This window comes from Setaria italica, chromosome V (assembly GCF_000263155.2).
Source record: "Setaria italica strain Yugu1 chromosome V, Setaria_italica_v2.0, whole genome shotgun sequence".
In the NCBI taxonomy this organism is placed as follows: domain Eukaryota; kingdom Viridiplantae; phylum Streptophyta; class Magnoliopsida; order Poales; family Poaceae; genus Setaria; species Setaria italica.
The window spans coordinates 42,766,287-42,790,005 of NC_028454.1; the positions used below are offsets into that span (position 1 = coordinate 42,766,287).

At 45.8% G+C, this 23,719-nt stretch overlaps 2 protein-coding genes and 1 pseudogene across 7 annotated transcripts in view; 1 reads left to right on the forward strand and 2 right to left on the reverse strand.

The window, feature by feature from the left end:
* The first annotated feature begins 217 nt into the window (after positions 1 to 217).
* On the forward strand, positions 218 to 2,670 carry LOC101777324 (dnaJ protein homolog 1). The gene is made up of 3 exons (XM_004970696.2): positions 218 to 576; positions 686 to 1,047; positions 1,963 to 2,670. The coding sequence occupies exons 1-3, from the start codon at positions 400 to 402 to the stop codon at positions 2,408 to 2,410; spliced, it is 987 nt and encodes a 328-aa protein (XP_004970753.1). The 5' UTR covers positions 218 to 399; the 3' UTR covers positions 2,411 to 2,670.
* Positions 2,671 to 3,427: 757 nt separating this feature from the next.
* LOC101777739 lies at positions 3,428 to 5,450 on the reverse strand (annotated as a pseudogene).
* Positions 5,451 to 11,740: 6,290 nt separating this feature from the next.
* Positions 11,741 to 23,719, reverse strand: part of LOC101778151 (DNA-directed RNA polymerase IV subunit 1) — a 17,775-nt gene continuing 5,796 nt past the window's right edge. For 2 of the 6 annotated variants that reach the window (XM_004970700.2, XM_022827040.1), the window contains exons 3-19: positions 23,366 to 23,486; positions 23,130 to 23,254; positions 21,993 to 22,037; positions 21,656 to 21,919; positions 21,115 to 21,267; positions 19,784 to 19,921; positions 17,354 to 19,216; positions 17,086 to 17,255; positions 16,939 to 17,002; positions 16,715 to 16,833; positions 15,946 to 16,088; positions 14,498 to 14,724; positions 14,219 to 14,392; positions 13,987 to 14,124; positions 13,252 to 13,511; positions 13,005 to 13,116; positions 11,741 to 12,470 (exon numbers count right to left, since the gene is read on the reverse strand). In XM_004970700.2, the coding sequence (XP_004970757.1) occupies positions 12,306 to 12,470; positions 13,005 to 13,116; positions 13,252 to 13,511; positions 13,987 to 14,124; positions 14,219 to 14,392; positions 14,498 to 14,724; positions 15,946 to 16,088; positions 16,715 to 16,833; positions 16,939 to 17,002; positions 17,086 to 17,255; positions 17,354 to 19,216; positions 19,784 to 19,921; positions 21,115 to 21,267; positions 21,656 to 21,919; positions 21,993 to 22,037; positions 23,130 to 23,254; positions 23,366 to 23,486 (4,281 nt within the window). In that variant the 3' untranslated portion in view covers positions 11,741 to 12,305. Of the gene's footprint in view, positions 12,471 to 13,004; positions 13,117 to 13,251; positions 13,512 to 13,986; positions 14,125 to 14,218; positions 14,393 to 14,497; positions 14,725 to 15,945; positions 16,089 to 16,714; positions 16,834 to 16,938; positions 17,003 to 17,085; positions 17,256 to 17,353; positions 19,217 to 19,783; positions 19,925 to 21,114; positions 21,268 to 21,655; positions 21,920 to 21,992; positions 22,038 to 23,129; positions 23,255 to 23,365; positions 23,487 to 23,719 lie in introns of those variants that run through there. The other 4 variants (XM_022827041.1, XM_022827042.1, XM_012846322.2 and 1 more) reach the window with 4 other exon arrangements.

Sequence of the window (23,719 nt, forward strand, 5' to 3'; positions counted from 1 at the left end):
TACAAATTCCGCACGACGGCACGATTACATTGTTCGGCCTCTTCCCTCCCCCTTCCAATCTTTGTCCATGTCCATTGCCAACAATTCACCCTCATGACCTCCATGGCACCACTTGTACGACTATCAATACCCTCCATCTCACAATGACTGCCATTCACAATTGCAGAAAACCCCCTCTCTCCCATGTCTTCTCTCTCTATAAAACCGGTTCGAATAGACGACCCTACATAAAAGCCACTCCTCTCCCTCGCTCACTCTATTTCTGCTCGCCACTTAACCACCCACCACACCAGTCCTCGTTTCTCTCCCCTCCCAGCTCGGCTCTCTCTGCGCTTTCCCCTGCGCCTGGCCCGTCCCCCGCCCGCAGGAGCAACATCATCTTCCTTCCCGTCACCTCCGATGGGGAACCCGCCCGAGCTGTACCACAAGATCCTCAACATCCCCAAGGACACCTCGCCGCAGGAAATCCGCGCCGCGTACAAGAACCTCGTCAAGAAATGGCACCCCGACAAGCACCCGCCGTCGTCCAAGCCCGAGGCCGAGGCGCGCTTCAAGGCCATCAGCGAGGCCTACGAGGTGAGCGCCGATGGCGTTTCCTGCCGTGCCGCGCGCTCCTTGCTGCGAATTGCGCTTTTCTGCATTGCGCGCGTGCCGTGCCGTGTCGTGATGTTTTCTTCTCGCGCAGGCGCTCCTGGACCAGCAGGAGAACAGGGCGGTGTTCGGGCTGTGCAACGACGGCCGGGCGGGCGAGAGGGCGGGCGGGGCGTTCGGCGGCGGCGGCCTCGGCGCCGGCGTCGCGCCGCGCATGGATAGGACGCGCAGCGACGACTTCTGCACGAGGAGCGCGCCTGGCACGCCGGCGAGGGAGTTCAAGAAGGTGTACAGCTCCGGCAACTCCGGCGGGCGGCGCGCCTTCGCGGAGTTCTCCAGCTCCATCATGCGCAAGGCGCCGCCGCTGGAGCGCAAGCTCGAATGCACCCTCGAGGAGCTCTGCCGCGGCTGCAAGAAAGAGGTCAAGTTCACCCGCGACATCGTCACCAAGAACGGGTACTTGCTTTCCTCTGTTTTCATCTCCCTTTTGACGCGGCTACACCTAATCCATGAACCGGATTGATTGAAAACTGACTAGAAATCCGGCGAGCAATCACCTGTCAGTAGATTCTTTTTTCTTCTTCTTCAAAAGAACAAAGAGGAAAATTTAATCAAAGCAGAGCTATGAATTCAGAATTAGCAATGAATCGATGCTTAGAAACTTGAGGTTAGGCAAGAATTCAGAGCTCGGCCTGATGGCGACAGACATTCCACTTTGTATTGTGCCCCCCAATCCCAAGTCGCTGCAATGCACTGTTGGGTAACGCTCGATAAACAGTACGCCAGCACAATCACTTTCTGCTTTTCCTGAATATGGCGCGAGCACTTGTTTTTTTACAGTGTGGGGGGTGACTGCTTTTACATCATGCATTTGCCAGTGGAATATCTAGCTAGCTTTGGAACGGAGTAGGCATGAAACCTTTACACGGGTGGCCTTTGGGTCACTGTGACCTGACCCCTTTCCCCTTGCCTTGCGGGTATCTATGCTATTCTTGCAAGATTATCCTACCTAACACAAGCCCACGATAACAATGTTTCCGAACGCGGTTAGTACAGCTAGGGATCCTATCTTGAGAAGATAATCCCTCCACGGTGCTCTCTTTGCCACATATGTGTGTGCATGTTTGTTGGAGCCTTTTAATACCCAATTTTGGATCTATTATCGAGCAAAGAAGTGGTCCTTTTTGAGCGATAGTCAGTATTCATAATTCTTTTACATGTGAGGGTGGATGGTGGCCTAGGAGGGTTTTCTCTTTCAGTGACAATGACTCCTGAGCCTCTTTCCTCGTTCCTCCTTGTACTGACTCTTGGACTCCAGTATTCGAATTGCTAGAGCTTATAGACGACTAATGGGGCTCGTGCTTTGGGCAGGTCAATTGTTAAGAAGGAGGTGAGCCAGACGGTGATGGTGAAACCGGGGTGGAAGAAAGGGAAGCAGGTCGTGTTCGAAGGCATGGGTGACGAGCGGCCCGGGTGCCTGCCCGCCGACGCCATCTTCACCGTCTCCGAGAAGAAGCACCCGACGTTCAAGCGCGTGGGCAACGACCTGGTGCTCAAGGCGGAGGTGCCGCTGGTGAGCGCGCTCACCGGCTGGTCCTTCTCGTTCCGGCTGCTCAGCGGCAAGAAGGTGAGCCTCGCGTTCCAGGACGAGGTCATCTGCCCCGGGTACGAGAAGGTGATCGGCGGCGAAGGCATGCCGATCCCGGAGCAGAAGGGCGCGCGGGGCGACCTCAGGGTGAAGTTCGAGATCGTCTTCCCCAAGGAGCTCACCGACGAGCAGCGCACCGGGCTCGCCGAGATCCTGAAAGGGTCCTGCTGATCGGGATCGGAATATCGGACCGGTCGACCGAGCTTGTGGTGGTGCCGGCGCAAGTGCGACGACCGTATCAAGTTTTCTTGGCCGTATGTTAATACTCATCATATCATAGCGCGTGAGTACATAAAAGAGAGGAAGGGAGGGGGAGAGGGAGACGACGTTGTACATACAGGTTTTCTATATGATATGAAACGTGAGCCAAGCCTTCCGTTCCGTGGATACCCCACATGCTCGTGGCATGAGCTGGATGTCTTTGTTCTGAATTCCTGATGAGATTGAGATCTCGCTCCCTTCTATTTTTAGTTTTTTTTTTGTCCTGACCAGCAGTCTGTCTGGTTACTTCGACTTCATTAATTCATTCCATTAACCACCTCACAGTGCATTGGAGTACTGCCATACCAAATGCCACCTTCACCTGCTAATCCTCCCAGCCTAGCTGCCCCTGGTGGCCTTTTGGGACTTGCCGAACTGCCGGTTGCAGCATCACCTGCCTGTGACACCTTTGGCTAATCCTTTCCTTGCCTGAGGAATTGCAGCTCCGCTTTACGCTTTTGCCCAGGCTTTTGTGCTAATCACAGGTTGCCTCTGATGCTTGGAGGGTGGTTATATTAACCGGGCGAGAGTTTGCACTGATGCGCTGATGGGCCAGTTGTTGGGCCAGCGAGGGCCTGCCGGTGCCGGATGTCGAGAAGAAATCGACGAACTGGACCACGACAACACCAGGAACCGCTCGTACTCGAGTGAAAGTGCGGAGATTGAATGCAATGATCCTAGTTGTTGGATCGCAAAGCGGAGGAGCTGGATGGAAGAATGGGTTGGTGCCTGCCGCGGGGGCGTTCGTTGGGCCCCCGCTGTTCCTTGCTGATGAGAAAGCACAACCAAATCGAGAACCCTTTGCGGCCACTAGGGCGTGGTGGTTCAGTGCCAATTGGCATTTGGTACTGGTAGGCAAGGCGGCAGCTCGGCGCAGTGCAAGTGGTTGCTGCTGCCGCCAGCAGCACCAACGCCGTGGGACAACTCGATTCCGACATAGGAGTACCTGGGGTCGTCGATCAGGCGCATCTCACTGTTGCAATCTCGGCAACAAGATGCCGGCAAAATGAGCCATGACCATGAGTGTTTACTTGTAAGAGTCATTCGTCAAACGGTGTCACAGAAAATTACAGCCGCTGCCTGACTAACGTGTGCCCCGAAGCACGAAGTTGCGGCGAGCTCCTGGCGAAAAAAATTTCAGTAGTGCATGACCGCGGCCGACATGTTGAGCAGCGGCCCCAGCGCGTCGGGCGCGAACTTCCTGGCGAACAGGTAGCAGGTCGTCGTGGGGCGCGAGTTGCGCGTGCAGGGCTCCCGGCTCGTCCTGATGCTCCGGACCAGCTCCGGCGTGGCGTCCCTGGCGCCGTACGCCACCGGGTGGGCGCCCCCGGTCGACCAGTCCACGTGCGTGACGGTGCGGTTCGAGTTGCGGTCGCCGTGGCGCATGGCCACGTACGTCTGCACGTAGTGCTCGTCGGGGTAGCACGACGGCCGGCAGTGCCGCCGGAACAGCGTGTAGTACCTCGTGTCCGTCAGGATGCTGGTGGCGACGCCGCGGGCGAGCTCGAACCACTGGGAGCCCTTCCGCCACTGCCGGAGCGTGATGTCAGGCGCCATGCGCCGGCTGTACCGGTTGCGGCACTGCTTGGTGTCCCGGTAATAGACCTCCACGAAGCTCTGCTCCGACCCGACGAGGTACTCGTACACCGTCGTGAAGTTGTGCACCGGGATGCAGCTCTCGGACAGGAGCACGAACCGCTCGTTCGAGAAGTCGAGCAGCGCGTTCGCCAGCAGCCGCTTCTCGGCGTCCATAAGCGACACGGACCCCCACGAGGTTTCCTGAATGATTAAAACCATCATCAGCGAGACATCAAACGATTGAGCGATCGCGAGTTAAACCAAGGGACTCGTGTGCAGGCGTCGTGCGACACCGACCTGGCTGGGGATCTGCCTGCCGTGGAACGGCGAGTCCTCGGAGACGTTGATCGCCACGCCAGGCGGCGCGTGGACGTAGATGGAGAAGCGCTCCTCATGGCCGCGGAAGAAGCGCTCCCAGAGCGGCGCCAGCGGCAGGACGCCGTGGCCGGCGAGGAACATGAAGGCCACTTGGGCACCCGCTGGAACGGGTAACTTGCGGCGGCCGGCACCAACGTGGCGCGCCAGAACAGCTCCTCGTCCGTCATGTCGTGCATGAGCCGCGTCGGGGCCACGAACTCCGAGAAGCCGGCGTCCGGGTCGGGCCGGCAGCAGACGCCGTCGCCGGCGCTCGGCTGGTACACGGCGGCGCTCGGGAACCGCGTGATGCTCGGGCGAACGATGCCGCCGGAGGACTGGCGGGCCCCGGCGGCCGCCCAGAGGCCGGCGACGACGCCGAGCGCGAAGATCACAAGGAACGCGACCGCCCTGGCGAGGCCGGTGAGTGGTTCGTTCCTCGTGAGCATCACTTTGAAATCGTCGAGCGCGCCCTTCATGCCCTGCTTGCTGTCGCAGAGGAACGCAACAAGCGCGTACGACGTCGGCACGCACGACGAGCTGGCTGCTAAACGGCAAGCGGTGTTACGCGTCTAGACACACGGGAGCACGCATGCTGCTGGACGGACATTGACGAGGTGGAGATTTAAGCTCTGTGAAAATGGCCGCGCGATGCATGGCTTGTGAGATTGGCCAGCATGCGATACCAGGATGAACGCGCACTCCAGCCTCTAGTTCCTGATTCCGAGGATCCCTTCCTCACGAGCAAGGCATGAACAGCGCAGGAGAAAGGTATAGTCCGATCGATATTTCAGACACATGGAAAAGTGAAGTGAATCAGTTTTGGTCAGATCGAGGCAGCGTGGGAATAAAACAGGCCGGGAAGAAGGAAGTCGGAGGAGAGATCAAGGAAAAAGGAGATGAGTGCGGCGAAGAACACATGTCTGGATCACAGCTTGTACTTCAGGACGGGGGGAGTACGCTGGAAAGGGTACTACCACAAGAGGTAAAGGGTGATCGATTTTTACGATAAGCGCGAGGATATGAGATGGACATAGAAAGTTCTTCGAAATGTCAGCCCTGATAGGGTAGTATGTACAAGAAGCTGTCCAACAACTCAGGGGATCAGATGTTAATACCGAGGACAGGCATAGGGATGTGCCACTGCCACCGGTGTGCACAAGGCCGGATCGGATCGTGCAGCTTGCAGTCGCGATATGCAGACGGGACTTGAAATAAACAACGCCAGCCCCCGGAGCGTATTGAGATTTCGCAACAATTTGGGGGCCTTTTTTTGGCGAAACTACCCCCTGTTTACAAACACAACTAACTGTTCTGAGTTCTAGATGGGCCGCCCAGGTGCACGGGCCGGGAGGCCCATAGTCAAACACAGCCGCGCGCTGAGGGCTCTTTGGGAACCCAAATTCCCACAGGGATCCCTTGTTTTCCCCGCGTAGGCCCCCACGCGGGTTTCGGCCTCGGGCCAAATTTTCGTATCGTTCGGCAGTCCACGACCACGGGTCCGTCATGCCCTATCCGCTGTTTTTCCGTGGACCAGTGCTCCCCACCTCTCGGGTCCGAACGCCGCAACCCCGTCCCCATCCGCCACTCGCCACCCGACTGCTCTGCGACTCGCTCGCCGTCCCTGTCCACTCCACCACGCCGCCTCCCCGTCCGCTCCACCACGCCGCCCCCTCCGACCAAGCGCCATCGCTTCTCCGCATCCTCATCCTCGTCCCCATCTAGGCGCTGCCGCCCCTCGTCACCGGCTCGTTACCACTGCTCCATTGACTGCCCCGCCTTTCCTCGTCCCAAGATTCGGTGAGCCCTTCCTCTCTCCTCCTTGTCCTCCCCAGATCGAGCTCCTGCTACTTGGATCTGTTATGCTTGTGCTTGTCCCAATATCTGCTACTTGGATTACATGATCTTTTATACACTGATGACATAGTCTTAATTTACAGATCCAAAATGCTAGTATTCCAGTTTTGGTACGGGACATAGTTTGTTCATTTGATCTACCGATGTCTGATTTTTGTCATATGCTTTGCCAATTCTACTCTTGTTATGAAATCTCTGGTGCTTATTATGCTAATTTGACAGATTGGGTAGTGCTCATGCTTCGATCGATTAGATTTATCTAGTGGGCATCCTGATTCTTGGAAAAGAGCGAATGGTGAAGGTCGGAGCACACCTCAACTCTGTCGGGTGCTGAAAAGGTTATACAAATCTTGAAAGGTCACGAGAATTGGTGCAAAGTGGAGTTCAAGATGGAGCTTGAGATATTTGAAGTTATAGCAAATTATCTTACAGTGGAGAACTTATTACGTGACACCCATGGTGTTAGAGTTGAGGAGCAGCTGGGAATATTTTTATGTTTATGCTCTCTCATAATGCAAGCACCGATAGGTTAAAAAAGGGATTCCAACTATTAGGAAGTATATGTGTATATTAGGATGTATTTATTCTTTTCTTGTACATTTGATGTATTTTTTGTGCTCCAAGCCATATTGGCCATATATATAGAGGTCACCCCCTTATTTGGGTGCGTGGTGTTTCCTGTCTACTTCTCTACATGGTACTGCTATCTTGACTTGTCCACCCGTTGAGTCATCATCTCTCGTCATGTTGTCTTCGACGAATCCGTCTTTCCCTTCTCCTCCCACCCTGCTCACCCGTCGTAGCTCGACTTCCTTTTGTCGAGCCCCTCCGATGTTCCTAGTTCCACCTCGGTCGCTCCATCGTCAGACGTTTAGCAGCTGCGGCCCTCACCAGTTGTTTTGTAGGAACTCACTGACGACGACCCCACATCCTATTACATGGGCGGACCGTGTACCCCGCTCCATCTGCGAGCGGGTCCACTCTCTCCACCGTGCTCCCGACTGCTCTGACTACGACCGCGCCACGCGTGGGTTGCGGCCCCGACCGCGACCACAGCCCTCCCAACTGCTCCGACCGCGACGGCGCCACGCGCGGGTGCGGCCCCGACCGCACCGGCGCGCGCTCCGACCGGTCGGGCGAGCGCCTCGACTGCACTAGCGAGCATCCCGACCATCCCGGCGAGCACCCCGACCGCGCAGGCGAGTGCCCCAATGGCACTGGCACGCGCTCCGACCGGTCAGGATAGTGCCCTGACCACCCCGACGAGTGCCCCGATCGGACCGGCGCGCGCTCCGACAGGTCAGGCAAGCGCCCCCATCGCACCGGGGAGCGCTCCGACCGCACCAACGAGCGCTCCAACCGGTCGGCCATCGTTGCCACCCGACCCTCCGCGCCCTGTCACTCGGTCTGTGACTGGGGCAATCCAGCGGGTCCACTACTAGGGCATGATAGCCTCGACTTCTTCTCCACCCTCTCCAATTCCGGCAAACTATCGTAGTGCTCTGGCTGATGCCAACTGGTGTGCTGCCATGGTCGACGAGTTTTAGGCCCTCCTCGAGAACGACACCTGGCGCCTCGTCCCGCGGCCTCCCGGTGCCAATGTCGTGTCGGGCAAGTGGATCTTTCGGCACAAGTTCCATGCTGATGGGTCCCTCGCTCGGCACAAGACACGCTGGGTGGTTCGCGGCTTCTCGTAGCGCCACGACATCGACTACGATGAGGCCTTCCGTCCAGTTGTCAAACCGACGACGATACAGACTGTCCTCAGCATCGCCACTTCTCACGCCTGGCCGATCCACCAGCTGGACGTGAAGAATTCGTTTCTTCACGGACACCTCGTGGAGACTGTCTACTACCAGCAGCCTCCCGGCTTCGTCGACCCTGCCATCCCCGATCACGTATGTCTTTTGCAGAACTCCTTGTATGGACTAAAGCAGGCCCTGAGGGCGTGGTACCAGCGGTTCACCTCCTTCCTTGGACAACTCGGCTTCGTTGTCTCCACCTCCGACACCTCCCTCTTTCTATACAAAGAGGGGCCGAACATCGCCTACTTTCTACTCTACGTCGACGACATCGTCCTCACCGCTTCGACCTCGACTCTTCTTCGTCACATCATGGGGCGTCTTCACTCCGAGTTTGCCATGACGGATCTTGGCGACCTACACCACTTCCTCAGCATCTCCATCACTCGTTCCTCCCAAGGCATGTTCCTGTCTCAGTGATAGTACACCCTGAATCTTCTTCAGCGTGCTGGCATGGCTGACTGTCACTCTACAGCGACTCCCGTTGACACACATGCCAAGCTTTTGGCACACAACAGCACTAAGCTCCAGGACGACTCTGAGTATTGGAGTCTTGCTAGGATGGCTTTGAGTATCGGAGTCTTGCTGGGACGCTTCAGTACCTTACTCTGATTCGATGTGACCTGGTGTATGTGGTTCAGTAGGTGTGCCTCTTCATGCATGACCCGCATGAGCCCCACATGGCCCTGATCAAGCTCATCCTGCGCTATGTGAAGGGCACGCTCTCCTCCGGACTTCACATCGGCACCGGTCCTGTTCAGTCTCTGATTGCCTACTCTGATGCCGACTGGGCTGGCTGCCCGGACTCTAGACGCTCCACATTCGGTGACAATCTAGTGTCTTGGTCCTCCAAGCGTTAGACCACGGTGTCTCGTTCCAGTGTTGAGGCTCATGCTGTGGCAGAGTGTTGCTGGCCGCGTCAACTTATTTAGCAGCTTCATGTCCCTCTTGCTTCGGCCACTATTGTCTACTCTGACAACATGAGTGCTATCTACATGACAGCCAACCTGGTGCATCATCAACGCATGAAGCACATCAAGATTGATATCCACTTCGTCCGTGAGAAGGTGGCCTTGGGTGAGGTCCGTCTTCTCCATGTGCCGTCCTCTCACCAGTTTGCGGACATCATGACGAAGAGCCTGCCAACTCCTTTGTTTACTGAGTTTAGGTCCAATCTGTGCGTTCGTGATCTTCCCGCTTCAACTGCAGGCGGGTATTAGAAAGTATATGTATATATTAGGATGTATTTATCCTTTCCTTGTACACTTGATGTATTTCTTGTACTTCAAACCATATTGGTCATATAGAGAGAGGTCACCCCTCCTCATTTGGGTGCGTGGTGTTTCCCGTCTACTTCTCTACACCAACACAGTGGTGAGATAATTTATAGGAAAATAACAGAGTTCTTTGATTTAGTTCCTATCACCATTTCATTGACGAGTTCATTGATGGGAACTGCATTACACCAAGGGTTTCCAGGTCATTTCATTGATTGTGTTCATTCATGCATCTCTTCACCAACTTTCTCTGTTGTCATCCACGGTCAGTCTTTTGGTTGCTTCAACTCTAGCAGAGGGCTTCAACAGGCTGCCCACTCTCTCCATCCTTTTTGTTCTTGCTATAAACGAACTGTCAATCGCCTCCAACAAGCTTTAGATGACAACAACCTTAGCTAAATAGTAACTTGGCTGTGTTTGCATCCATTCCTATCTATTGCATGTCTAACATCCAGTTCAGTTACATGCTGAGCTAGTTATTTTTCCCATGGCTGAATAGAAACTTGGCTGAATAATAACTGGCTGAACAGTGATTACTAGAAGTGCTCAGTCTGAATAGTAACTTGGTTTTTCAGTTCCATGGAGAGAAGGTAGCGGCGGCGAGGGTACTCAGTGGGGCAGAAAATAAAGAGGAATAGGTATGGGATTTTTGCAAGTATTATTTTAGAAAAAAAGATATAGGCACCAAGTTGGAATTTTGCTTTCTTTGGCTCAATAGTTTGCAATTTGCTTGATGGAAGTAACTAGATGTATGGTTTACTCTAGTAAGAAGGGCTGAGTGAGGGGGTGCTTGGCAGCACTCCACTATAGGAAAATTAGTTCCACTATACCAACTCTAAAAACACTCACAGCCAAACACGTCTAGCTCCACCAACTCCAGCTCCAGAAAAAAAAGTGGAGCTAGGGGTAAGATCCATGTTTTGGTGGAGTACCTCAAGGGATGTTAAAAAAAACCCAATTTCAGACGTTATTTGGACAAAAGAAAAAAAATGTCGGAGCGTCCCATGGAGGTCGTGGCCGTCGCTCAGGCCGCTCACCCCGATGCCGCCACTAGGTGCCCTGCTCGCCACGTCACCGCCACAGCCGCTCGTCTCCGTCATCCCCGCTCTAGGCCACACTGGGAGACGATGAGCGGCAGGTCGCTCCTCGATGGATCCAGGCAGTGCGCGGGTCCTGAAGGTGGCGCAATGGATCCCGGCAGTGAGCTCCACTGAGTTCCCCGACACTAATCCGATCCTCGTGACGGTTGGGAGATGCAACTCCGGCCTCGGCTTTCATCCCAGTTGGGGAAAGATCGACGGCGCATGCAAGGATGTTGAAACGCGGCATGCGAGTTCGTTGTGCTGTGGTCTCGCCATGCCGACATCTATGCTGTGCAGGGCACGATTTGGAGGCACCACACGCTCGATGCGTCGGCTTTGGAACATCCATTTGAGTTCCTGATTCAGCTGTTCCATTTTTTAATCAGGATTTTAACTTGCCGCTCCCTGTATCTTGATTTTTCCCCATCCGTGGACCTCTTGCTTTAACGCTCGACACATTTCCAATACAAGCCATGTAAATTGGATTCAGGCTAAAGGTAATGTATTTGGAAACAAAGTCTACCACAATTTGATCTTTAGAGCTAGTTTTTATTTTTTTCCACGCAGTACTGTAGCAACAGTACGGTAGCAGCGGCAAAAAACAAAATAGCAACTCTCCATAATGCTTAAAACACAACCAGCCATCCACCATGGGTAAAATAGAATATTCCCATCAAATCCTCTTATTTATGGAGCTATAGCACTACAATCTGTCAAACACGTACAACAGCTTCATATTTTTCTGGAGTTGGTGGAGTGAAGCTGGGAAAGTGTGGAGTCTGGAGTTGGTGGAGTGAAGCTAGGAAAGTGTGAAGCTGGTAGAATGGAGCTGGTTTTCGTGAAGTGAACACCCCTCGGAGGATAGGTTTATTTCCTGTAAATTGGAGGGTTTTTATGGAAAGTTTGTTGGAGGTGATGGCAAGGTAGCACCACTTCTAGCGTAGAAGTTCTCGATATATTGAACTCGATGCGATTACCATGGATGGAAGAACACATAGATCGAGTATGATATGGATTCTCGAGGATTCTTTCGCAAGTCATGTTGCCCAATTACATGACACTTTGTAATCCATCCTCCTCTACGGTTCTACTTCCATTTACTTTCACGCAACAGCTGCCATAGCGTTCTGATGGCTCAATCATCTGTCTTCTTATTTGTTTTGTCAAAAGTTCTGAGCTACAGCTCAATGTTTCTCAGACAGCGTTCCGGTGACTATTTTCCCTCTTAGCCAGCATTTAACTGAATCACGGAGAACCGGACTACCATAACCGGATGACACTTCAGTGAACTGAACCAACAAATGCATTAGTCATATACCGCAAATCAGCAAGTTGTGCAACAGCGCATGCGCGCGTCACCAATCCAGGTTAGGTTTGCCAGAAACCTTAATTGAAGCAACATTAAGCATTCGTGATTATTACAGTAGCATGCCTGGGGGTGCAAATGGTAAGGATGATGATGGCAGCGCCTATTGCATGTCGTGCCACCAACAGTTCTCGGAAACAAAATAAATGACTTTCACCACATTCTAGAGACATAATATGCTCACAACACGTACAAGTAGTATAATACAGACTACGGAAATGGAGGCATGGAAGTCAAGACTTTTCAGGCCTGCCTTCCTTAGTCCCATTGTCCATTGAGTTGAGTTGAGTTGACATTCATCCCAATCCTGAAGACCTTCTGAGCTTCCATCCTTTGAATACATGCCAGGAAGAGGCACAAGATCTAAGCTGATTCATTCTTTGTTACCATCCTTCATCTGATTCATTCTTCATCAGAAGTTCGTCATATAGCCTGATCAGGACAAGATAAATGCCAGGAGCACTACCAAGTGCCAACTAGTGTGACAACTTATGCTCTACGATGTAGTTTCTTCTCAAAATAACTTCCGAGTTGAGGTGAGATAGAGTTTGCAGCACCCTGAACACACTTGTTATAAGAAAAGTCTTCAGTTGTACCATCTTTCCGCAGTAAAATGAAGCATCTTGTACCTGGGTGACTAGGATTCAATCCGATCTGCAAGGATGACAGATGTTAAAAGGAATGGTCACAACATCAGAAAAATACCAGAGCAAATATCAGCCTCAATGCCTGCATAATACTTTTCACATCATGTTTACAGCATGCAATAGTATTAAACAGGGATATATCAGGTGTAATCCACCTTTAGTGCTAGCATGCAAATTCTACCATGGGCCATCTGGTCTACGTGGGAAAGGATTATTATTTGATCAACTTGAGAAGCTTACAGTCCTTATAAGGCTGACAATGATAGTGTATAAAGATCAAATTCAATGCACATGACCCTTTTCCAGTTAATTGGACAGCTCATCAGTGATGTTTGCAAAAACCAATGATATTAACAGTAAACTTGGCCACATGACAACATATATACACAACAGCATAACAGAATTATAACTTTAAAGAAACCAAGAGGGGATTCCTTCTAATGCAGTTCATGAGTTCACAATTATCAGAGTTAAGATGAGTAAAATGACGAAGCTATTCAGAAAAGAACAGGTATCATTTATATAGTTATCAGTTTATCACCTTGATTTCTCTTACTCCAACACCGATTTTTTGAGCTCCATTGGGATGAAATTTCAGGGCCTCGACTAATTGTGATTTATCTGTCTCCTTCACAAATCCATTTAATGGGTACCTTCATGCAAGTTAAAGAAGAAATTGAATAAATGATAATCAAGATATAAATTCAAAAAGAAAAAACATTATGCATAAGTCATATACAGAAATAAAACCAGTAAAACTAGCTCCGTGGAGGGGGACATTGTCTTACTCTCTTAGCATGTTCTGCAAGGAAGTGCGCATATCAATAATGTTATCCCATATACCAACTTTAGCATGAAGAAAGCCCTGGTCGATAGTCATGGCGCCACCTTGGACGGTCGCACTGTCTTTAGACTTGCATGCTAACCTACATCTCAAAGCATTTTCAGTACTTTGTCTGCAGGTATCCATATGATCCTTTTCAAAATTCCGAACTTCAGGGCTGCGTAAGAAATCATAGATGCTCTCATTTTGTTCTGGTTCATGTGGCTGCAAAATAAGGTAACTGTCAGAATCAAATTGAATATCTGGACATCCTACAAGTACATTTAAGATGGTGGTTTATTTTCTCCATCAATTACATAATCAAATGCAGCAACCTAATTTCTGGTTAAATTCAAGTAGGAGAACTACACCAGTCAAGAGCTCAGCTTAATTAATCCAAACATCACGAAGAGCTAATATTGATACTGTAAAAAATAGAAACAAACGCTCTTTGTCGAACATTTATCCATAAACAATTATCAAGCATGGAGGCCAGTAAACAATAGTATGCACGAAATTGAGAGGAAAAATTATTAAACAACCTACCCCTGCTTCTGTGAAAACTAAACTCCACAAATATAAAGTAGTATGGTAAATACTAGTGTCGTGGCTGGATGTGCATCAAGCCCGTCATAAAACTGCATTGAAGAATACTAATATTGTGCATCTGTTACTCTGGTAGCGCGTTTTGAATACACACCTTTCCCGCATGCATAATTTCAAAAGGCCCTGACGTCCCATTGAAAGGCTCTTTGCCCCAAGCAATTGCATCTAGACTTCCACACAGATTGTCCACTGAACAATGCTTTGCAGCATTTATAAAACTTCGTGCAGGCCTCTGCAGAAAGCACGATAAAAATACGATAGACTTGGAGCACTTAAAAAAGTAATTCATTTAAAAAAAATTAGTACAAAAATCACAAGGTACTTACAGAAAAACATGCTTCAGAAAATGGGGATGAGATTGATAACCGAGAGCGCTGCTGGTTTAAACCTTGACTGCTTAACGCCTGGAACTGCCCAGTTACAGACAGGCTATCTGCAACAATTAGTAAGTGCTCCCGACGAACATTCCTTCCAATATCAGAAGTTACTGATTTTAAAGACTGCAAATAGAAGTAAAATCAAACTCTACAGATGAAATGATAGCAGCCAATCAGGAACAAGTGAAAACGAAAAAAACCAATGGCAACAAATATTGGGGCACATACTTCAACAAAGCATTTCCATGCTGAGTCTATTCCATATGAACAGAAAATATCATATACATTCTTTGGTTGACTCTGCTCCCAGTCAATTAACTCCATTACTGGAATGCAAGCATTTTGCAGAGTAGCCCAGAACCTCCCAGCCTTGCAATGCTCAGACATACCAACTTTCACAAGAAGTTCACCATCATGTCGACACTGGATCTCAACATCCTTAAATTCCAAAAAACCTGCACAGAAAAAAAAGCTGAGCAGTCAAACATCAAGTATTATCTGAATAATAGACATAACAACAAGAACAACGAATTGAATCTTCAAAAGTGTTGTTTTCTGGGGAAAACTTTAATACAATAGCATGATCTGGTTGGTGACAGCTTCAGTCCAGAGCAACTCCTCCCAGATCATCAAAATGAGCATCTGAGGAAGATTCCTTTTTCCCCAAGTTTGTAAAACATCACCTGATGATCTGCCACACTATACTAAAAAAGAATAATCTTTTGAAGGAAGCCAAGGCTTCTCAGAACCATCCATAGAATCGGTATAACTTGGTGCATGTCAGGTGTTTAATACATTCAGTTCCTTGCCAAGTCAGTTGGTTTATTGTTGTGGCTTGTTTAACTTTATCATGGGTGATAACAAGGTCAGATTTTGAACCTTTGGCACGGGCATTATCTGTAACTTCATTTGTATACACTCAAAAGGAACTTGGGAACATAGCTACAATCTAGTGCAAACAACCCATTAGATTATATAACCTACCAAATTTCTCCATTCGGACATCAAGTCAACATTAGCAGTTCCTAAAAGATTTGCAAATATATCTGAAATGTAATCATCCACCAACAAAATTTCAATCATGGACTCAACTGGAACAAAAGTAGGAGTTACCAATTGATAGTAACCTTTGCTTAAAAGTCTTTCCATATCAAAAAAAGTAATACTTTATTTCCCAAGCTGAAACTGCATCTTGGACCTACAGAGCACTGTGCACATCTAGAACTGACTATTTTTTTTTGAGGATTTGTTGATTACTTTCATGCTCAAATCTAGTGGGATTAGCATTATGGTAGCAAATGGGTTGTTTACACTTGATATGTTCCTAAGATCTCTATATATCTACAGATCTTGAATCAGCCAAACTTATGTTCACAATTGCATTATGGACTCGCATCATAGCTAAATTTATGGTTAATGCCTGCTTAAGATAATACAATTTGTTGCTGCAAAATCATGTGGTATTAGAATAATAAAAAGCCACGTGAAGCAAACTATGGTTTCACAAAATGTCAGAAGACACACGCAGCAATACAAGGTGCACCTGGAAATATTTTACCTCTCCGCACTGCAGCTTAGAAAGGAATCCTTAGCTAAGACCATGATTTCTAAGTTCTACAGGAAACTCGCAATAATATATGGGATATATTTTGTAAAATGCATAAAACCATAACAACCTTTCAGCAGTGTGTCCAGTATGCTTGGAATCACTCTTTTCTTGATAGTGTCCAACTGAGACATGGAATTGGATTCAGCTTGTGCTACCAATGTGATACAGCAAGCTGAATTTTGAACACACTGGTCACCTACTGAACATTTTCTGCAGAGAAATGTTTATGTCAAAAGATATAGCGTACGAAATGCAAAGAGAGAAGAAGAATATGTATAATGATGCTTGTATGATTATAACAAGTCTCTGTGGTGCCCCATACGACATCTACTGCCAAATCAAAATTTAAACATATTACCAATTTTATTGTAATAATTCAGCAAGTCTAATTATTTTAATGTAAGACGTTTTACGGAACAAATTCTCAACAAAACATAAAATATTTATATCTAACGAGAACCATATTGAATTCCAGTAACTCAACAAGCTAGGTTCAGATGGATATATTGACTGAAATCTGAGATCTCATTAACCTACACCAATCAAAAACCTTCCAATCTTCTGATCCATATGAAGAAATGACTTATATGCTATAAACTAATGCTCCTTAGATACATTCACTTTGTAATGCGCAGTATGCAAATGCAGAACATTTCCCTCTTCTTGATACACATCAACAAATCTGACATATATACCCATAAAAATTGGCAACAAAAATGGATGCCAAATTATCTACCTGTGCACTGTGCAATGAAAAGCAACAAAACAACACTACAGAAAGAAGCAAGTAAAGAGATATAGACACTCATCAAAACACAAATAGCTTTGGTACTTACCTCTTTGAAATATGAACTGATGGGATTGCATTGTTTAGCTGGTTTCTGGTGGCGTCGTATTCTTTTGTAAGCTCTTCTACAACAAATCCCAATCCTAACCTTTTTTTCTTCATCATTTCCTGTAAATATATACACAACGAAACAGATAGTTATACACCAATTTGATGCACATAAAGAAAAGAAAACAAAAGGTATTGTCCATTTACTCAAAAAAAGAAGAGGACCTTGCTTATATGAAAATGGGTGGTCCAAGGTCCTCCTTTTCTTGTTTTGTCACATCCATCATATCTAATAAAAAATGCAACAAATATTAATCAAGCGCACAATGTTAAAAGGTAAAATGACGGGAAATGATATTTTAGTGAACTAACATAATCATGATGGTTTCAACCAAATCAGAGAAGTTTACTCGCTCGAGATGGTTTTTAACTTCTAGGGATGCATATTCCAGACTGTATCTATACTTCTTCAAATGCTTTGACAGGAAAAGCAAACCAACATGATCCCCAGAATTTGTAGCCTTGTGACATTTAAATACTTCCTGCACAGGAAATTAAAACATATAGCGTCAGGGAAAAAACATACAGACGGCAGTGGCCACATAATAAGTATAGACATTAACAGAGAGAAGAATGTCACTTGTAGATTCATGAGAGGGGAGTCCTCTAAACCATTAACAGGGTGATCCAAAGCTCCATATGCAGCTTCTGAAATGGAACAAGCGGCCCAAGAACCAACAGGGGCACCAAGTTCACCTACCAGATCATGATTACAGCACATATCATCAGCAGTATCATAAGAGAATTGCATTATGTGCTGCCCGTAAGAACTTCTAACGGTTCCATCATAAGCAACGTGTAGATCTCTCAAGTGATACATTAATTTTCTCGTTAGTGTCCCAGGCACATCAGCATGCTCACTGAAGAAGTTTGCCCTGCCAGATATAGCATGCAGAAGACACTCCAATGGATTTAAACCCTCAATGAAGGAATTCCTGATTACAGCATAAAGGTTTTGACCTTCCACATGCTCACTGGTACTCTCAGCTTCACAATTTAATGATTTCTGCCTATTCCAGCTAACACATGAGAGTTGGGAAGGAATTCTGAAGGGAAATTTGCTTGCTGGAAGTTGAAGACCAACACATGCAGTTTGCTGCACATATTTCAACATGCTACCCTTGCTTCCTGCATTAATCATCACCATCATTGAGTTATCATTGCTAACATGATGTTGCACCATTTTTAGGAGATCATTGAAGACATCTTTAAATGACATGATTGAAGATCTGACAACTGATAGATTGCTCTGAATATAATCAGATTGTCTGTAAGTTACATCTTCAGTTTCATCATGACACTTTAGAACTGGTATGTTAATTGGATCTAGCAATATCTGCTTGATTCGGAAAGCTTCTTCAGCTTCATCCAAAGCCAGTTTGACTCCCTGAGTCAGTTTTCTCCTCGAGTAATGATCGGAGAACATATAGAGATCTGAAAGAGAGACACTTAAACCCCTCATGGTTAAGAACTCACATAGTACTTCTTGGGCAGAAGAAAGGAAGTCAAGTGCCTTGCGACCATACTGTTTGAACATGATAGAAAAGAGACCGGTTGTGCTATTTTGTAACCAAGAAGACCCCGAAGAGCAGGTAAGAACTTCACTGTCTATGATGTGCAACTTGCTATCACAACTGAAATTCATGCCTGATGGAAGAAGCATGCTGAAAAATTGTTTACCAGTCCACAGAGAACCTTCAAAGTTCATAGACTTAATTATTGCTGGTACTGGTGTTGTTGATACGGAAAGGCAGAGCATTTGAAGCTGCTGTAATTCAGATTCCTTCAGAAAAACATCTGTACTTGTTAACAAATGTGCAGCAGCTAGAGAGTCATGTGTTAGTGACACCAAACTTCGACCATCTTGCATATTCAACAGCTGCTGGTGTAAGCTTACCAGCTCTCCAAGCTCAATTCTTGATCGAATAGATTGTGGGATATATCCATGCAAACAATCCCCATCAAAGTCTCCCAAAAAAGGCATGCAGCATAGTGGATTGATTGATACGACAGACTGAATTGGTAGAATTTTTGTAGATAATGCAATTAGTGAGTGTTGATGGACTGAAGGAGGCCTGTTGATGAGAATAAGATCACCATCCTGCAATGGTCTGTAGGCAATGTCACCAACTTCTAGCTGGTTTGCCTTCCGAATAAACATTAGCTTCCCATTTCGCCGAATAAGTAGTTCTTCCTTGGCTAGAAGGTGCAGGTTGCACTTCAAATTTATATTTTCTAAATTATAAGAACTAACGTGCTCAGAAACAACCAAGTTTGAAGCTAAATTTTCAGGAATGCCAATTTCCCATAACCTAATTTTTGGGTCCCCAACCATAATACTCCGAAAAGCATTATCTGATCTTTTGCTCAGAACAGCATCCTTTAGCCATTTCATTCCATATGTATCTGTGGATGTCTCCACATCTGTCTTTTTAGAGTATAACTGAAAGAAACAAAAATGTCAATGAATACAGTTAAAGGCATTTGCTAGTACCATATTGTGATGAAGTCTTAGAACTTATTGTTACTAGGCATTTAACAAAGTTTTTTTTCCTTTTTTTCCCTCGTTCCAAAGTACTCCCTCTGTTTCAAAATGTAGGTCGTTTTAGCTTTTCTAGATACATAGATTTTGCTATGTATAATGTATCTAGACATAACCCTACATTTATGTGCATAGCAATATCTATGTATCAAGAAAAGCCAAAACGACCTACATTTTGGAACAGAGGGAGTAACTTCATAAGATATTAGGTAGCTAAGGCTATGAAGATAACAACAAATTTCAACAAATTGAAGGTTTAAGTTCCTTCAGTGCAATCGAATAGAATTTGTGTGGGAATACGTGACGACTGATGCGTGGAAACTTATGAGCATGTATCAGATAACTTGACAGACACAGATATTCCTCGGATGATCATTGGACAAGTATTGAGCATGTTCAGATCAGATTGACATATATCATGCTATATAGACATTGCAATAAAAAAAAAGGCGACGTTAGATTTCTTGCCTTGGATGACTTCAGGCATTCTGAAACTCGGCTTGAGACAAGTGAACTTGCAAGAACACTGAACTGCGGATGTTGGCGGTAGTCATCAATTCTCTTACTGACATCAACCATCCTCTTGTAAGCCTTTGTTCTGTCATCCTACTTCAAACATGCAATGAACGAAATTGTACGTTTACAATTGAGAAGCCAATGTGGTTCAAGTGTGTACTGTAGCATAGTGCATCAGACTTTTATAACATGGACACTTGGACAAACCCAATCCCTCCGTTTTAAAATATATATTGTTTAGGACAAGCTAATTAGTTCATATATTTATAAATGGAGGGAGTACAAGGAAAACAAAGAAAGTGCTAGCTCCATTTGGAATGAGGAAAAAGGAGCTTGTGTATTTGGCAACACAATGAATATTTCGTTTCACACCATGTCGCATAAGTACTCCTAAGTTTTGGCCACTTATTTTTTTCTCAAACACTCAGGAAACTTGCATGTCATTGTAGGAAACTTTTTTTTCTCAAGCCCACAGTCTACAGATCAACATCTACTAAAACTGCACATACAACCTTCTCGACCTCCAGAAACACTCACTCAAAAGATACATGAGTCATGATGCTTCAGACAGTCCAAGCACCCAAGTTGATCAGGGACACATAAGAGAATTGGTTCTATGATTTGCCGTCAAATAGTTCGATTTCACTGCAAGCCATCCAAATTTCAGAGTTCTTCACCATTTTTTTTCTCAAACACGCAAGAGAGATACATGCCATTTGATTAAAGGAATAAAAAAGGTAACAAAGATAAACACCCAAACACAATGCGCACGCACCACACACTAGACAAATAGAACAGTTGAGACAAAGACAGTAAAGAGATGACCGCTAACACTATGCTAACCGGGGAGGGAGAAATAGAGTAACCCCACGACCAAGTTCCTGAGATCCCTGGCCCCAGCGCACATGAGATGGCTCCTTTCTTGGTGACCGTCCTAACCACCATTTCTTGACTAATGGAGTGAGAGGGAAAAAGAACTTGAAATCCTGATTTCAAATGTTTTCACTCCATGCAATCCCACAATGGCATGGAGTGAAGAAATTTGAAATCTGGATGGCATGTTGTGAATTGGTTAATTGATGGCAAATCAAGTGAAGAACTGCTCCAAAGGCATTAACTGGACTTGCTCTTAAATAAATGACTTTCCAGAGACTCAATGAAAGATTTACACTAAATTATACAGAGAGTTAGCATTCGAACTAAAAGAGAAGAAGGGTATCATGAATGGCTTGAAAGATGATGAATAGATAACAAATTTCACAAAAAAAAGGCATACTACTTACAAAAGTTAACCGCCCATCTGAAAGCCCATATCCAATCTCTACAACACGATGGCAATTAGGAGTCACTGGTAAACATGATAGAAACAATAGCTCTCGCCTTGAAACAAATTGTTTGATAAGTTCAGGGTCACTTTTCTTCAACATGTGAAAGACCTGTAAATATGTCAAATGAGATCAGGGACAATCTTACTTTTTCGAAACAAGATATATATGTGTGTGTGAATATGAGCAGCAGATTGCCCTTGTTTGATCATCTCAGTTATATTTTCTGTATGTTATGAATAATCAAAATAATAATTCGACATTAAATACTTCTGAAAATACAAGTAACCCCATGTCCCCTTTTATGTGTCCTACACGATACATTTTAAATCTGCGGTCTCTGATACTAAAATATGAGCCAAGTTAACAAATATAATCAGACAATACATAATCTTTTGTCAGGCGGGGGGGCGGGGGGCTGGTGGACTAGTAAATCTAATGTGGAAGCCAACATAAAACAGCCTTTACCAAAAGTGAACGGCGGAAAAAAATACATTACTTGGTAGGGTGATAATATTATCTTGGTCATAGTGGACTGTAATTGCTGATTCTCAGAAGGTACAAAATCCCAATAATCCTGGGGGAGGCCTTCAAGCGAACCTTTACCCTTGGATTTATTAGACCCTCTATCAATAGCTTCTGCAACAATTGAAATCCTTTCCATCACGCTTGGGCTTCTGTGAAGTTTACTCTTGGATAATAATACTCTTGGACTTGACAGCGTCTTAAAGATTACACTAGGGTAAAGTTTAGAACCATCCTTCTGTCCAGAAAAAACACAAGGTTTAATACAATGTGGAAGAAATATGCACCAATATAACTAAATATGCACTTACCGAGCAATATTTGCATGTTGCTCGAACCGTTTCTCTCTCCAATGTCTTCAAAAAAGCGAAGAGTGATGTGTAAGAGAAAGAAACATTAGTGTCATAACAAGAGAGCCTCTACTAATTTTAGGAATAGATAAAACCACGGTAGGAAAATGCAGTAGGCATAATACCATAATAAACACTTGTTTGCCCCTACTTTCCCTGAAAGGAGCAACCCTTCGAATACCGGAAGCAGGGTCACACAAGGGAAAACATTAACAATGAAGAAATAAAGGTACCCTATTATGACACATACAAAGATAGCCTATTTCTGAATCCCATTTAGCGCAAACATATCCTGCCTAAACATGATGAGCAGTCGTGTGGGACTAATAAAGAAACCATTACCACCCATAAGTAAACTAAGCCAGGACGTTACTTTTAGACTCTTGACCATGTGCTTCCATATGTTACAAACTAGATACAACATCTTGGGTGAAATCACTTGTAAGCAGATGAATAACATCAAATAAGTCTATTAGTAGAATGAAGCAATTATATAAATCCACCATGCCTAAGAATGCTATTTCTACTGTTTCGCCTAGAGTTGATTCAATCGTGTGATTAACTATTGGTACAATTCACAGTGTTATCAAATGTGAAAGAAATGCTCTGGCATGAAACCCGATGCAGACAATAAATGATATTTATTTTCAGGCAAGATGACTTAACACAAGACATAAGAATCCTATTAGGTAATAAGCATCAAATTGATATACATAATATTCTTGAAAAGCATTCTACTGTTTCCATATGTATCAACACCTACTGAAATAAATAAGAAATAGAGGGTTATATGAGAGGTAATACACAGCAAACAAACTCATCAATGAATAGCATAATCACAAGTTCATTGTAGATGGCTAGATGCATTAGTAATGATAAGTACTACTGATATTCGCTTTACAGTCTTTTATTTATTCTAAGTGTAGGAATTTCTGGCCCCACCTTAGTTCATCAGATCAACAAGAGAGATCTTGACAAAGGCCTTGATGATCTGAAAGTGATTTGGCACTAATCTATGGTATCGATGAACTTTGGCAAAGATATAAAACATGCAGTGCTTAATGAGGATGAAAATAGCTAACTCAGGAAGGTACAAACCTTCAAATCTATGTTTTCCCTTAGATTGAGACAGCCAGGACATATTTGATTTAGAAAGTGAACAACTTCATCGATAAAGTATGGGTTGTGCACCGTTGCCGCCAGCTTAGTCACACCAAAATGCCCTAAAATTTTGACAAGTTGATCCCTTTGAACTGAAATGCACACAAACCGCATGCTTCGATACTGCATGCTTAATATTACTTTTTGAGGTAAGCATGCTTAATATTACTCACCATCACAGTCACGTTCACTTTGTGATCCACAAGTCTCACACTGCGACGAACCATTTGGTAGTCCTAACTTGGGACTAGTGACATCACTCACTTCTGTTATGCTTATGCTGCTCAACTTTTCCTGAAATGGTTACATAATTTTTTTATAAAAAAATCTCTAACGACACAAAGCGATGAATTGAATAATCAAATTACTATATGTACTGACTTAATAAAAAAATAAACATTAGCATAGATGACCATAAGCATAGATTACATATTGTAGAAACTTATATTCACAAAAGGACATAGTGAAGTATAAAAGTAAAATGAACTTCAGAACTTAACTTCCGGGGGGGGGGGGGGGGGGGGGGG